At 42.9% G+C, this 17,119-nt stretch overlaps 1 protein-coding gene across 2 annotated transcripts in view; it reads left to right on the forward strand.

Annotated features, from left to right (window-relative positions):
* The first annotated feature begins 207 nt into the window (after positions 1-207).
* lmtk3 (lemur tyrosine kinase 3) overlaps positions 208-17,119 on the forward strand; it is a 36,216-nt gene continuing 19,304 nt past the window's right edge. The window contains exons 1-4 of one of the 2 annotated variants that reach the window (XM_041231863.1): positions 313-372; positions 10,130-10,161; positions 14,768-14,904; positions 16,027-16,165. In XM_041231863.1, the coding sequence (XP_041087797.1) occupies positions 14,875-14,904; positions 16,027-16,165 (169 nt within the window). In that variant the 5' untranslated portion in view covers positions 313-372; positions 10,130-10,161; positions 14,768-14,874. Of the gene's footprint in view, positions 373-10,129; positions 10,162-14,767; positions 14,905-16,026; positions 16,166-17,119 lie in introns of both variants that reach the window. The other variant, XM_041231862.1, reaches the window with a different exon arrangement.

Below are 17,119 nucleotides of genomic sequence, written 5' to 3' on the forward strand. Positions count from 1 at the left end.
GAGAGAGAGAGAGAGAGAGAGAGAGAGAGAGAGAGAGAGAGATAAAACGTCTCTGCTTACGGTTATTTACAACCAGAAAAAAAATGGTTTTTTTTTTATTGTTTTGGGAAAAAAATTTCTATTGAACCCCTAAACAAAGATACCGTCCGCGGATCTATATCTAGATATCTATTTTTCCAACCGACGAGCCTACTACAACCGTACACGGTAGATAGATAGATAGATAGATAGACGGGTAGGGAAAAGGTTGCTCGGATGAATGTGTTGCCGGGGTTTCGAAGATGCTCGCACGGCGTTGCCTGGTTCTCTGCACCGCGGCGGTAATGTCCTATTTTAACCCGGAGAGAACGCTCGCTGCCCCGCAAGATAACGGTAAGAGACCCGGAGATGGAGGGAGGGATGGAGGGATTTGAGGAGGGCGCCCATGGTGTGGAAAATGTTTTTGATATGTATGCATTGAAATGCATTTATGTAATTTAATACTGTTTGCCTAATATCGTTTGATACAATGTCGTTTATTTTATTGTCAGTATCGTATAACGTGTTACACGCATGCACGCGTTTAATAAATAACGATGACAATATCCACTAGGTTTAAATTATCCCAATTATATAACAGTGTTCTCTGAAAAGGACAAAGATAGCCGAGAGATACGTGGCCAACGTGACAATAGGATTTTGACAATAAAAACGTACTTAAAAAAAAACAAAAAAAACAACAACAAAAAAAAAAACCCTACCTATTCATTTTGCGATTCTGCCTAATTTGATATATGATTTTACACGATAAAACAGAAATAAATACATTATAAAATATTCATTGTGTTTTTAAATACGCCACGCACCAAAGCATCAACACTATGGATAATAGACACATAAATACATTGAAGGGTTGTATTGAAATTTTTAATATTATGTCCAATTGTAATTTTAAATATTATAGCCTACAATAATCTATAGGCAGCCTTCTACCAAAATATGCTAATGAGGAATACATCTGTGTTTACTAGTGAGGGTGTCACGGTCAGATTTTAATATGCAGGCCCTTTTGTTGTCAGTACGGCTTTTGAATTGATATTAATTCGTTTTATTTGCTGTGATTTTTTTAAAATGAATATCGGTAAAATACAAATATCAATTACACATATTTTTTGTATTAATTAAAAAAACAAACAAAAAAAGCACCGTGCAATATTTGCACGCCCAGGATGTGTTTCTTCTGTTGGCGCGCTGTGACGGTGTGCGCTATATATTCAATTCTATCGCGCTATATATTCGATTCTATCGCGCTATATATTCGATTCTATCGCGCTGTCCGGGGAGGAGGGGTGTTTGTGAACCCGAGCCGCGCAACTCAGTGCTGTAACAAAACCCTTTTAAAATCCCATCGTCCTGCGAGAAGCGCGCTCCTGGTTTTGAACTGGTCGTGCTGGGCTGAGAGACTGGTCATGCTGGTTTAAGATCAGGCTGAGTTTAAAGTTCAACTCTTACAAAGCATGTACTCAGTTAATTGAAATGCAGGCTTCCGTCGCTGTTGAAATCACTTATAGTTTGTTTAAATATGTTAAGTGAAAAAAAACCCCGAATATTTTATCCAAAAATAAATAAATAAACAGCCCTGTAGATATTAGGAATTAAGATGCTTATTTATGATTAGAAGATATCTATCTATCTATCTATCTATCTATCTATCTATCTATCTATCTATCTATCTATCTATCATCGTCCAATTTTACCTGGTAAACCTGGAGTGGAATTCCCTCCAGGACCGGGATTGGACACCTCTGATATAAAGAACCAAGGTCTGGGACCAGAGTCCGATTTAAAATGTGGTTCGTGTTTTATTCCCGACCCATTTCGCTGTTCTTTCATCATTTCTATTCTGTATGATTGTATTTTTGCCTCGTGGGAAGGTGAAGTATCAATCAATCAATCAATCAATCAATCAAACTTTATTTTATATCACACAGCGCTTTACAAGATGCAGTAACAAGAAAACCCATAATACTACAAACGCAGAGAAATGCATCATACATGATATACAGTAAAAACAATGCATAATACATTAAATACAATAGTGCATTAAATACAGTGGAAAGAGCAGAATACAGGATAGCAGCACAATACATGAAATAGTGCATTAAATACAGTGGAGAGAGCAGAATACAGGATAGCAGCATAATACATGAAATAGTGCATTAAATACAGTGGAGAGAGCAGAATACAGGATAGCAGCATAATACATGAAATAGTGCATTAAATACAGTGGAAAGAGCAGAATACAGGATAGCAGCATAATACATGAAATAGTGCATTAAATACAGTGGAAAGAGCAGAATACATGATAGCAGCATAATACATGAAATAGTGCATTAAATACAGTGGAAAGAGCAGAATACAGGATAGCAGCATAATACATGAAATAGTGCATTAAATACAGTGGAAAGAGCAGAATACAGGATAGCAGCATAATACATGAATAGTGCATTAAATACAGTGGAAAGAGCAGAATACATGATAGCAGCATAATACATTAAATAGTGCATTAAATACAGTGGAGAGAGCAGAATACATGAAATAGTGCATTAAATACAGTGGAAAGAACAGAATACAGGATAGCAGCATAATACATGAAATAGTGCATTAAATACAGTGGAAAGAGCAGAATACAGGATAGCAGAATAATACATGAAATAGTGCATTAAATACAGTGGAAAGAGCAGAATACAGGATAGCAGCATAATACATGAAATAGTAGCAGAAACACAGCAGCTAATAGCAGAGATCAGGCTTAAAGAGCACAGAGAGCAAGAGAGAACAGGCGGGTTGATTTGAAGCGAGCGACGGTGGGAGCATCAAGCGTCAAAGCTGGGAGAGCGTTCCAAAGAGTCGGAGCCACGAAGCTGAACAAAGCAGATATCCACCTGTGTGTTTTTCTGCTCACACGCTGACATTTCAATCGTTTAAATTAAAACGTGAGCCATTTCTAAAGGGGAAACAAAACCGTGCGTGTGTCAATAAGCTTGGCTTTTGAATTCCAGGAGACATTTAATGCTCTGGTTTGCTCATTTCAGTTCTGTTGTTGAAGATATTATGCAAATGCGCGTGGTTTGATTATATTAATGGATTGCTCTCTGAACGCTTGGAAGACCCTGGTCATTTCCCAGTCTGGTTAGCCACTGGTGTATCTGTGCTTGCAGTGCGCTGTCCTTCTTCAGAATCCGTGCCTCGTTGCCTGTCCAGTTTGCCTGCGTGCCGTTTGAGCTGCAGGCACAGACTCTTCCTCCCTCCCAGTCTTCCTGCCGCTGTCAATGAATGATCCCAGCTAACTGTAGTCTTCCCAGTGATCCTTCATGGTAAATGTGGAGAGGCAGGTAGCTGTGATTCAGTATCACGACAGTGGTTCTGCATTAAAGGAGGGGCACTACCAGCACAGGGCTGCCATTGGTAGAACAGGACAACAGTACGCTAACTGTGCCCTTGACCGACGATTTCCAATGGCAACAGACTGGCTCAGATACTTTATAGCAACGGCTGTCTGTTCCTGTTCTCCATCATTCTCTGTTGCTGTGTCCAGTAAGAGTAGTACTGACCGTACTGCCTGTTCTAGCAAAAAACAATCCCTCTTCATTCACTTCAAGTATAGGGCTGCTATAGCAGGACAAGGCTGGTAGAACCGTCCCCCTGCAAGCTAACTGTTACCTTCCCCAATGACCTCAAATCCTATGCAGACAGATAGTGACGCCACTGTGCCAATGCAGACAGACAGTGACGCCACTGTGCCAATGCAGACAGACAGTGACGCCACTGTGCCAATGCAGATAGGCAGACAGACAGCGAGACTGTAAGAGCAATGCAAGGGTTTGCTGGTGCTTCAACGGCAGTGCTGTAACAGGTCTTTATTATACTAAGGGGTGACAGTAGCAATGGGGTGCTGTTGGTAGAATGGTACTATAGTACGCTAGCTATTACAATCCCAAGTGATGTAATATGGCAATGCATTTAGTCAGACAGGGATTCTGCAATGGTAATGCACTGGTTCTGTGTTACACTAAGGGGCAACGAGAGTACAAGTATAGGGTAGCTACATTGGGATGAGGCAGCCATTGGTAGAATGGTGCCACAGTAACTATATAATTCCCAAATTATCTTAAACCGTAATGCAGACAGACAGGCAGACAGTGGCACTGCAATGGCAATGCAGACAGACAGACAGACAGACAGGCAGACAGACAGGGCAGCAACTGCAGACAGTGACAATGGACAGACCGTGGCGGTCCAATGCAGCACTGACAGTAATTTATGACAGAACAGACAGACACAGACAGTGGGCACTGCCCAATAGAACCATGCAGGGACCAGACCGGGGGGTGGACAATGCAATAGCCACTGCAACATGACTGGGGACACTGGACAGTGACTAGGCAATAGCAATGCAGACAGACAGACAGACAGACAGTGGCACTGCAATGACAATGCAGACAGACAGACAGACAGACAGTGGCAGTGCAATGGCAATGCAGACAGGCAGACAGACAGACAGTGGCAGTGCAATGGCAATGCAGACAGACAGACAGACAGACAGACAACAGACAGACAGACAGACAGTGGCAGTGCAATGGCAATGCAGACAGACAGACAGACAGACAGACAGACAGACAGACAGACAGTGGCAGTGACAGGCAGACAGACAGACAGACAGACAGGCAGACAGGCATGACAGGACAGACAGACAGACAGACAGTGGCACTGCAGACAATGCAGACAGACAGACAGACAGACAGTGGCACAGTGCAGACAGACATGCAGACAGACAGACAGACAGACAGTGGCAGTGCAGACAGACAGGGACAGACAGACAGACAGACAGACAGACAGACAGACAGTGGCACTGCAATGGCAATGCAGACAGACAGACAGACAGACAGACAGACAGACACTGCAATGGCAATGCAGACAGACAGACAGACAGACAGACAGACAGACAGTGGCACTGCAATGACAATGCAGACAGACAGACAGACAGACAGACAGACAGTGCAGACACTGCAATGGACAATGGACAGACAGACAGTGGCACGGCCAATGAAGACCGGACAGAACAGACAGACAGTGGAACTGACATGGCAATGCAGGACAGGCACGACAGAACACGCAGACACAGGACAGACACACAGGGCACAGGGCTGTACAGCACCTGGCAGTGACTGCAATGGCACTGGCATGACAGACAGACAGACAGACAGGTTCAGACTTGACTCGCACCCCAAGTGGCACAGACAGACAGTGGCAATGCAGACAGACAGACAGTGGCAGTGCAATGGCAATGCAGACAGACAGACAGACAGACAGTGGCAATGCAGGCACGACAGACAGACAGACAGACAACAGGGGCAATGGCAGGCAGACAGACAGACAGTGGCACTGCAATGGCAATGCAGACAGACAGACAGACAGACAGTGGCAGTGCAATGGCAATGCAGACAGACAGACAGACAGTGGCACTGCAATAGCAATGCAGGCAGACAGACAGACAGACAGACAGTGGCACTGCAGTGACAGCTTGCATGAATCCCTGCACATAACCTAATCTTGAAAGCCAACAGTGCAATCTTTAGAGATGAGCTTCAGTGGGAGAAAATAGCAAGAGAGACATTCTGACTGATAAGTAATGCAACAACTTTGCAAAGTGCGCAGGCGCTAACATGAAGGCTGGAGGTGAAGCAGAGTTTACCGTCCAGGACAGGATGCGATTTGCTCGTTAGAAACAGGAACCGGCTCTCTCATCGGGGGTAAACATATCAAGACATAACGAGGATCAAACCACAGCCTGAGCCCTGCAGTAGAAAGCAGTCGGCAAGTGAGAATGATGAAGAATACAAGCGTGGCTGGATTAGGACTGAGGAGTGAAGCCAGCGGGGAGGGACAGACCAGACCAGCCAGTTCTTCCCAGACTAGGTCACACTTGTCTCGTAGAGGCCTGCCACTCTGTCTCAGACCAGATAGATGTGTTTTTGATACTGTAGTGCGGTCTCAGGACCAGGCATTACATTATATTTCGGGTTTCTGTTTTTCGGGTTTTATTATTTGTATTTTTCGGTGCTTATTTGTAGCTATTTTCAAGTTTTATGCAAATGTTTTTTTTTTCAGGGCTTTCATTTCTGATTTGATGTATGAAATGTTTGTTTTCGGTTACTTTCCAAAATGCTTGAGCATTTCTTTCTATCAAAATAAGTACAGTGTTAACTCGACAGCACTTGCACATGTAAGCTGTCCCTTCATTCCTGTGCCGTCTTCCACAACGAAATCTCTCTGGTCACGGGCACTTCCTTCCGGGGTTTTTTGTCTGGAGGCATTTCTGTACATTTCGCTCGCAATTCTGTTTTAAATCCCCCGTACCTTAACTGTAATACAACCCTCCATTCCTGCTAGTAGTCTCATTTTTAAATCTCGTTTCTCCAGTAGAAACGCAGGAATGTGCTGTCACTCAGTAGCTGGGGGGCGGGTTTAAAGTCTTCAGAACGAATCAATGATAGATGCAAGTCAGGAAGGCGGGACATTGCCCAGCAGCCGCCGCACTGGGGAATGTATTTATTATTATTTTTGTAGTAATTTTTTTTTTAATGGGTAAAAGGGTAAACGTGAATTGATTCACCATATCCACAGTTTTTTCAGTGTCCACAGATTTCATTTTTTCTGTATGAAGGGGTGTTTTATCGATTTAAACACGAGGGTCATTTGTCTATCAGCTCAGAGTTACACTGTTTTTTTTTCCTTTAGGACTAATGTTGAAACCAGGTTGTCTTGCTAAGTTTCAAATACAATGCTACAGACATGATCTGCAATCTGAGGAGCGTCAACTATCAAATGAACATAAATATTTTTAAAGGCTTCCAAAGTACTGTAATGAGTTGCTGTATATATTTGACTGGGCTTCATCATTTGAACAAAGTGAAACTCAGTTCTACAGCAGGATTCCCTGCTTTCGATAGCTTCTGACCTGGGGGGGCGAAGCTAGTATTCTTATCCATCCATTATCATTGACCGCTTAATCTTTCACAGGGTCGCGGTGAGCTGGACCCTAGCCCGGCAGACACAGGGTGCAAGGCCGGACCACACCCTGAACGGGACACCAGGGCACCACACACACACACGGGGAGAACATGCAAACTCCACGCAGACAGTCATCCTATAAATATACAGAAATACACGGGGGCAGGGAGACCCTGTCCTAAAATAAACAAACTTTTTCTCTAAATAATAAGCAATACATTTTGAATCAAACAATAAAACGCATTTAAACAGAGGGTCACCTCCAAGTGCCTGCTGTTTCTGTACAGTTTCCATACAGCCTTGCATGCCAAGCCAGACTTTAGTGCATCTCTGTGTGTCAGTGATAGCGATTGCCTGCACCAGGTCAGTCTGAGGTCACTTTGGCTAATTATATTGCTCCTTTCCCAGGCAATAAGAGATTATTTCCCTGATAGCAGCACAAACACTGCCCACACACACACTGCTTCTCAAGCCTAGTGTTGAATCTTTTCATTAGCTATTTCCTTACACATATTAATCCCTAGCAATTGAGCTTGTCTAGTGGTTAAGGAAACTGGTTTATAACCAGGAAGACTCGGGTTCAAATCTCAGCTAAGCCCCTGCCTCACTGTGTGACCCTGAGCAAGTCACTGAACCTCCTTGTGCTGCGTCTTTGGGGTGAGACGTTGTTGTAAGAGACTCTGCAGCTGATGCAAAAGCTCTTTTATCTTCTAAAGTGCTTTGTGATGGTGGTCCACTATGAAAGGCACTATATAAAAATATATATACTTTTTAATATATGGTAGAAAAGTATGATCCTTATATTTTTCATATATAGAAATTGGCCCCTTTTTAGATATTCTAAAATATATGGGATATATTTAAAATATATTTGAATCTGTAATCCATATATTTTATATTTTATATTTCATTGTCTGTAATCCATATAAAATAAATATATGAATTACAGACTAAAATATATTTAAAATATATCCCATATATTTTAAATATATAAATTGTAGCTAACTCAAATACAGGGCAGGTAAAATGTATAGGGTTATTTTGTTTAGATACAACCACTATACACTTAGAAGAGTATTCAAAACTAGATTAGGTGTATGGATATTTTCATGCATAAAATTACTTTGCAGCTATAGGTGAAGTGGAAGAAGGGAGAAAGGGTGTCATGAATAAGGCTGTCATTTCTTTGCAGTAATCACAGATTTCTCAATTTCTGTGAAAAGTGCTCATTCACTGTATCAGAGTGCTCATTCAGTGCATCAAAGTGCTCATTCACTGCATCAAAGTGCTCATTCAGTGCATCAAAGTGCTCATTCACTGCATCAAAGTGCTCATTCACTGCATCAAAGTGCTCATTCACTGCATCAAAGTGCTCATTCACTGCATCAAAGTGCTCATTCACTGCATCAAAGTGCTCATTCACTGCATCAAAGTGCTCATTCACTGCATCAAAGTGCTCATTCACTGCATCAAAGTGCTCATTCAGTGCATCAAAGTGCTCATTCACTGCATCAAAGTGCTCATTCACTGCATCAAAGTGCTCATTCACTGCATCAAAGTGCTCATTCAGTGCATCAAAGTGCTCATTCAGTGCATCAAAGTGCTCATTCACTGCATCAAAGTGCTCATTCACTGCATCAAAGTGCTCATTCACTGCATCAAAGTGCTCATTCAGTGCATCAAAGTGCTCATTCACTGCATCAAAGTGCTCATTCACTGCATCAAAGTGCTCATTCACTGCATCAAAGTGCTCATTCACTGCATCAAAGTGCTCATTCACTGCATCAAAGTGCTCATTCACTGCATCAAAGTGCTCATTCACTGCATCAAAGTGCTCATTCACTGCATCAAAGTGCTCATTCACTGCATCAAAGTGCTCATTCAGTGCATCAAAGTGCTCATTCACTGCATCAAAGTGCTCATTCACTGCATCAAAGTGCTCATTCACTGCATCAAAGTGCTCATTCACTGCATCAAAGTGCTCATTCACTGCATCAAAGTGCTCATTCACTGCATCAAAGTGCTCATTCACTGCATCAAAGTGCTCATTCACTGCATCAAAGTGCTCATTCACTGCATCAAAGTGCTCATTCACTGCATCAAAGTGCTCATTCAGTGCATCAAAGTGCTCATTCACTGCATCAAAGTGCTCATTCAGTGCATCAAAGTGCTCATTGACAAAGATCGGAAATGTTTCTGCTAAAGATCGCTCTGTCCTGAACAGGAAGTTATTTTTACAGCTATTCATGTTTTTATTTTGTTCGATAATTCACTGGCGGTGAACAGATCTTTAAAAACTAAAGAGAAATGTTCAGCAATTTAGCATTTACTGATTTTCAGGGAAGCCTTTAAATGTCGAGGAAGATTTTGTTGTAGCTTGAATGTGACAGCGCTATCTTTTCTGCTTGAACAAATATTATTTTAGTTTTTAGAGCATGGATACAGGACCATTGTTTGATCTGAATCCCTTGTCTATATTTCAAGGGTAAAATATTAGCATGCTAGCTTTGAGTATATTGCACACATTTAAAAAACAATGCTAGATTGTAATTCTCATTAGTTTAATATTTTTTTATTATGTTACAAATTATCATAATTACTACCTAAAACCATAAAATTCAAGTTGCCTTTTCCATTTTTAAAGTATGAAATTTAATGAGTGCACTCAAAATTTTCAGATTCTGAATTAAAAATGCAATTTTGAATCACTGACTGCTCAAAAACGGATTCGTTGAATTGGGGAAGGATATTAGCGTGGCGCACTGTGGCCCATAGGCAAAGCATTGTGCGCTGACACCCGTGCAGCACTGATTTGTGTCCCCACCTCCCAGCTTGTCCTGTTCTCATTGACGCTTTGACACAAACATGATCTGTGTTATTTTCAGATCTCAGCTCAAAGTGATGCTGTTTTTTTTCTGAAGGACTAGTTTTTAAAACCAGGTTGTCTCGTTAAGTTTCAAACACAAAGCTACAGAAATGAGCTGAAATCACCCGAAGGCGCACCATCCCAAGGTCTGTATTCTGCCTGTATTAAATTCAGGTGAAGCATTTCTAACCCCCCTTTCTCTTTTCACAGATGGTTTGCCCCTTAGACTGAATCATATTGAGGTATATTGTTAAAAATACCCTCCTCTCCCTGTAACCCATGTGGTTTCTCCCAAAATAAAATAACACACACCCACTCCCTAAACCTGGCTGGTTTATCCCACAAAGCATGCCTGAACTAGGTTATATTTATAACCCCAAAAATTCAATTCAATTCCCCCTTTCTTCCACCTAAATGGTTTGTTCTGGTTTGGTATTTTAGATTATAGGTTACCTCCCCTTTCACCTAATATGGTTTATCCCAAATGCTGAATTCAGTACCCCTTTTCTCTGACCTAAATGGTTTCTTCCAGACCTATTTTAGGTTATACTTCAACCCTTCCCCTTTATCACCTATTATGGTTTCTCCTAAATAAATCTGGTGAATTCAGTACCCCTGTTCTCTGACCTAAATGGTTTCTTTCAGATCTATTTTAGGTTATATGTCCACCTTCCCCCCCAATTTCGCCTATTATGGTTTCTCCCAAATACGGTATCTGCTGAATAGATCACCCTTTCTCTGACCTTAATGGTTTCTTCCAGATCTATTTCAATCCCAGCATTCCTATCGTCTTTTCTCTTTCTGGTCCAGTTCTGGTTCTGTCCGTCTGTCCCCCTCTCTCTCTCTGTTACCCACCTCTCCCTCAGTCTCCCTCTCTTTCCCCCCTCTCTCTCTCCCCTTCCCTCTTTCTTCCTCTCCCTTACCTGGTCATTCTCTATCCCTCCTTCAAAAGAGAGGCCTGTCTGTATGAGGGATAGACCCTAATGACATTTTCAATTAACGATTATAGATGAAAAATAATCCTGTTAATCCTGATTATTTTAAACCATAATAATAATAATCTTTATTTTTATATAGCGCCTTTCATAGCGGACCTCCATCACAAAGCGCTTTACAAGATACGAGGCTAGGGTGTGTGAACCATGCATCAGCTGCAGAGTCACTTACAACAACGTCTCACCCCAAAGACGCAGCACAAGGAGGTTCAGTGACTCACAGACACAGTGAGTCAGGGGCTGCTGCAAAGTCACTTCCAATCTCGTTTGTTTGGCGTCTCATCCGAAGGACGCAGCACAAGGAGGTTCAGTGACTTGCTCAGGGTCTCTCACACACACACACACACAGTGAGTCAGGGGCTGCTGCAGAGTCTCTTCCAATAGGACCTCGTTTGTTTGGAGTCTCATCCGAAGGACGCAGCACAAGGAGGTTCAGTGACTCGCTCAGGGTCTCTCACACACACAGTGGTTAGGGGCTGCTGCAGAGTCATTTATTAATCCCAGAATCTCATCAAGCAGTTTCTTGAAGGATCCCAGGGTGTCAGCTTCAACAACATTACTGGGGAGTTGGTTCCAGACCCTCACGATTCTCTGTGTGAAAAAGTGCCTCCTATTTTCTGTTCTGAATGCCCCTTTGTCTAATCTCCATTTGTGACCCCTGGTCCTTGTTTCTTTTTTCAGGTTGAAAAAGCCCCTTGGGTCCACACTGTCAACACCTTTTAGGACTTTGAATGCTTGAATCAGGTCGCCACGTAGTCTTCTTTGTTCAAGACTGAACAGATTCAATTCCTTTAGCCTGTCTGCATATGACATGCTTTTTAAACCCAGAATAATTCTGGTCGCTCTTCTTTGCACTCTTTCTAGAGCAGCAATATCCTTTTTTTGCAGCGAGGTGACCGGAACTGAACACAATATTCTAGACGAGGTCTTACTAATGCATTGAACACAAACTCTCAGAGCGTCAAGAAAAGTCTGTTGTCAAGGTTACGACTGCTCCTGAGTCATTCCACAATGTTGGTGAATGTCTGTCCGTTTTAGAGTGATAGTTTAATTGGCACAAAAGCAATTTGATGTGCAGGGCTTTGTGATGCTTCCTCTTGAAAGGCGCTATATAAATGAAAGGTTGTTGTTTTGACTTGCGATTCCTGCTTATTGATATCACTTTCCTTATTGGCATTTACAGGCAGATTTTCTAAAAAAAAATGCTATTTCAGATGCACTTTCCAGAAACAGAAACAGCACTCTCACTGTTTAACTATGGGAGCAGGGACAAAATTAATGTGCCACAAAATTTAGAAAACCAGAAACATAAAAATAATGCAACAAAACGTTTCCAAAAATCTCAAAAGCGACACGAAATGCTGTGTTGGGAGACAATCACGTTATAAAATATTCAATAATAAAAAAATATTTATAAAATATAATAAACGCAATTTTGAGAGTTTTGAAAATGACAATCCACAACAATAAATCTCCTTGTTTTTTTCTTGGTTATTCTTAATAGAAAAACCGCCATTCTAACAGAAGAAACCCTGAAGGACGTGCTTCATTAGCTACATGACTGCATATCACTGTTGACATACTCGGTACGGTTGTATCCCTTTCAAAATGCTTCCTACAGGCCTACAACAAGCAGTTTAATAAAATGACTGGATCTAAAGTTGTACAAGGAATCAGAACTCCAGTTATCTGCGCAAGTAAGCAGACATTTCCCTAGTTAAGGTTCAGTAGATTACCAGGGTCTCGCCTTGTAAAGGTTAGCGATTCATGAGTTCTGTAGGCACCAGTTGACAAATCTCATAGCAGAAACGTGTAGTTTTGTCAATAGACTTTTAGAGTCAGAATGATTCTTGGTGGTAAATCTCCCTCCCGACCTGCGAGGGCTCTGTGTAAAGGAAACAGAGTGCCCTGGACTGGGTGGCCAGACGATTCGTCCTTTTGTTAGGAGGAAGTCGGCCCATCCTCTAGAAAGGGGGTGGAGCTCCGGTACACCACCCCTCAACGGAAGGGAAACGTGTTTAGTGGCTTCGCCGACGGATTGGAGGAGCGGCGCCTGAACCTTCTGCTAATCATTAAACAGCAATTGGATTCCCACCGAACTAAGTGACCTGTACGATCGGCATCGACAAACGGGCGGGTAGCGAGGTGAAACGCAATGTTCACACTTGGCCTTAATCTTGTACCGGAAGGGAAACATAAAAACAATGTACCCAGTCGAAACAGCTTTTAGTTCTTTAGCCATGTCTAAAATCTACTTGTTTGTTGTTATTAGAGGGCTAACACGATCCGGAGCTGTTGCTTCAGGCCAGCACTAAACCTGGGCAACCCTTCACCTTGATCACGCTAAATTTATTTGCACCTTGATTTGCAATTACCTTGAACGCACTACAGAATTCGACTTTGGACCGGACTGGTTGTGGTCAAATTATTTCAACACGCTGTTTATTTTGATACATACGCTGTTAAAATATATTTCTATACAAAGTCTCAACCAGTTTTTTAAAAGGCATTGAATCGCAAAAGGACACTCAGCACCGCATCTCCAGCCAAGCCCCACCCCTTGTTCGCTGTATTTTTCACATACCTCTTCATAGTCGTGCATACTGATCAATCCTCTCCTGATCACTCGATTTATCACCAAACTCCTCAATAATGCGATCCCAGTCATTATTTTATTACTGTAACATCTCAAAAAGCTCAGCCAGTGTCTGTGATATTCTTTGAGCGCTGGATGCAGAAGCAGCTCTCTCCTTTGTTTATGTCAGTGCTATCTCTGTAGTGGATGGGGCTATCAGATACGCCCTTTTTTTCAGCTTCATTCAGCTCCTATTGGTCTCACGCGGTATCGGAGCTTCCCTTAAGTATCTTATTGAACCTATCGGATCATCGCTTGCGGAAAGGTTTCTTACTGCCTAGAACGACTAGAGACCGTGCTTGACTTTTCTCTGTTGATGCTATCTGCGGACCTCGGACTATATAAATCGCCGTCATTCCATCGATCAGCTTGCGGTTTGTCCTTGTCTTAGCCGTGTCCGCTCCACAATCAACCTCGGATTATAAATCAGCCGTCACTTCATCAGTGCTTTGCTGTTTGTCCTTGTCTTGAGCACTGCGTCAGCTCCACACCTGCGCACTGCCAGCCACCTTGCCACAAGAACATGTTCTAGAAGGCATCACGGTGATCTAGACCAGGGAGTAAAGGCATTTGAACTCCACCCTATTTGGTTGAATGTGTCAAATAAGATGCTGATAATAATTATCGCTAATGTCATGCTTTTCAGTTATTGTTCCATCCCAAGTCTGTATACAAAATCGGAACGAGCATACTGATTAACAAAATAGGATTTACAAAAACAACGCGTTTAACCAAAATGTGTGGGTCTTTTCTATAGGGCAATGAGAGGCCACATTCCTATGAGGGAAGATTCACTGGTTGGCTTTTAGCCTGGTTGGCTTTTAGCCTTTATTCTGTATACACCCCACCTGCCCCCTTCTCTCAGATGGAGTCCTTCATAGTGATGTAACGACACACTAATATCACAATACCTATCATGATATGAGGACCGTGATACGATATGTCTCTATATTTAAAAAAAAAAATAAAAAATTAGGTCATAGAGCAAAATAATAAGGTACCTCTCCTCTCAGATGGTGTGGGGGGTTCCCCCCTCCCTCCCTCCCCCCCCTCTCTCTCTCTCTCTCTCTCTCTCACTCTCTCACTCTCGAAGAGCTCTCCCTCTCTTCTCTCTCAGTGAAGGATTTCGATGTATAGAGGAGGGCAGTGAACATTTCGGTATGTGTCTGAGTTGTACTGTATTATCTCTAGCTCCCCCACCCCTTTCTCTCTTCTCAGATGGTGTGGTCCAGTCCCGGGCCCCGCTCTTGTCTCCTCCCCCCTATGTTGTGGTTCTGATCTCGTGTTCCGGAGTCTTCTCATTCGTCCTTCTGCTGCTGGCCTGCATGTGCTGCAAGAGAGGAGGCGGCTTTAATGTAAATATATAGTGTGTGTGTGTGTGTGTGTGTGTGTGTGTGTGATAATCCCGTGTGTGTGTGTGTGTGTGTGTATGTCCGGTGTGTGTGTGTGTGGTGATAATCCATGATATGTGTGTGTGTGTGTGTGTGTGTGTGTGATAATCTCGTGTGTGTGTGTGTGTGTGTGATAATCTCATGTGTGTGTGTGTGTGTGTGTGTGTGTGATAATCCCATGTGTGTGATAATCCCATGTGTGTGTGTGTGTGTGTGTGTGTGTAAATCTCCTGTGTGTGTGTACACATGTGTGTGTGTGTGTGTGTGATAATCTCACGTGTGTGTGTGTGTGTGTGATAATCCCATGTGTGTGTGACACAACACACACACCTGTGTGTAGTGTGAGTGTCTGATAATCCATGTGTGTGTGTGTCTGTCTCAGAGGAGGACAGACTCTGGGTAATCCAAACAGTGTGTGTATTAGGACACACACATCAGAGAGGAGACTATTAGGGTTGTGTGTGTGTCTCTCCTCTGATAATCCTGTGTGTGTGTCTATCTCTCCTCTGATAATCCTGTGTGTGTGTCTGTCTCTCCTCTGATAATCCCATGTGTGTGTCTCTCCTCTGATAATCCTGTGTGTGTGTCTGTCTCTCTTCTGATAATCCTGTGTGTGTGTCTCTCCTCTGATAATCCTGTGTGTGTGTCTCTCTCTCTGATAATCCTGTGTGTGTGTCTCTCCTCTGATAATCCTTTGTGTGTGTCTCTCCTCTGATAATCCTGTGTGTGTGTCTCTCCTCTGATAATCCTGTGTGTGTGTCTCTCCTCTGATAATCCTGTGTGTGTGTCTGTCTCCTCTGATAATCCTGTGTGTGTGTGTGTCTGTCTCTCCTCTGATAATCCTGTGTGTGTGTAATCCTGTGTCTCTCCTCTGATAATCCTGTGTGTGTGTGTGTCTGTCTCTCGTCTGAAATCCTGTGTGTGTGTATCTGTCTCTCCTCTGATAATCCCGTGTGTGTGTGTGTCTGTCTCTCCTCTGATAATCCTGTGTGTGTATCTGTCTCTCCTCTGATAATCCTGTGTGTGTGTGTGTCTCTCTTCTGATAATCCTGTGTGTGTGCGTCTCTCCTCTCTCCCTCACTCCAGGAGTTTGACAACACTGAGGCAGAGGAGTGTTCTGAGGGAGAGGGCAGCCCTGCTGCGGAGGACAGCAGCTCCTCCCAGTCTCTCCCAGAGGTCTACATCCTTCCACTGAGCCAGGTCAACCATCCTTCCACCCAGAAAGGTAATCCTCGAACAATAATTACAATCAAAGCAGCATTGTGCTCTGAAACTAAAATCACAATTACAATGCTATTTCAATTAGTGTCATCTTCTCTGCCGTGCTTTCTCTGCCATTCCTTACTGAGGAACGGCAGGACAGTTAAACTAACCAATAGGAGAGCAGCGTTCTTGCTCCTTCGTTCTTATTGGTTATTCGACGGTCATGGCTACAGTACTCCATGAATGTCCATGGAATATCTTATAATCTACAAGAGGAGGAGGCTGTTTGGTCCAGTGGTTAAAGAAACAGGTTTGTAACCAGCAGGTCCCTTGTTCAAATCCCAGCTCAGCCCCTGACTCACTGTATGTGACCCTGAGCAAGTCACTGAACCTCCTTGTGCTGCGTCTTTGTGGTGAGATGTTGTTGTAAGTGACTCTGCAGCTGATGCATAGCTCACACACCCTAGCCTCGTATCTTGTAAAGCTGCAGTCCACTATGAAAGGTGCTATATGAAATTATAAATATATATATATATTTTTTGTATATTTAGTCGTCTCCAATTTTTTACCCTGGTTTTTCTCCCTAATTTGGTATGCCGCAACCCCCCCTATCGGTATCCGGAGGCAGGAGCACACGTCCTCCCAAACATGCTCCTCCCAATCCCTCATTTTTCGCACTGTGGATCCACAGTGAGGCACCAGACCTATAGCACCGGAGGACAACACAGATCTGGAGGCTCCACTGCAGAACCACAGGCGCCCTATCGGCCACAGGGGTGCACTGCTACGCGGTGAACTGTGGATTCCCCTGCCGACCTAAGCCCTCCCTACCCGGGCAAAAGTTTAGCATCATCTAGAATTTTAGGATTGAGACATATTCATAAAAACTATATGAACATACTTTCGATATTTTATTTTACAGCATGCAATCAAAGAAACTACAAAATCATATCACAGAAAGTTGACTTAACAGAAA

This window comes from Polyodon spathula, chromosome 29, assembly GCF_017654505.1.
Source record: "Polyodon spathula isolate WHYD16114869_AA chromosome 29, ASM1765450v1, whole genome shotgun sequence".
NCBI lineage: Eukaryota > Metazoa > Chordata > Actinopteri > Acipenseriformes > Polyodontidae > Polyodon > Polyodon spathula.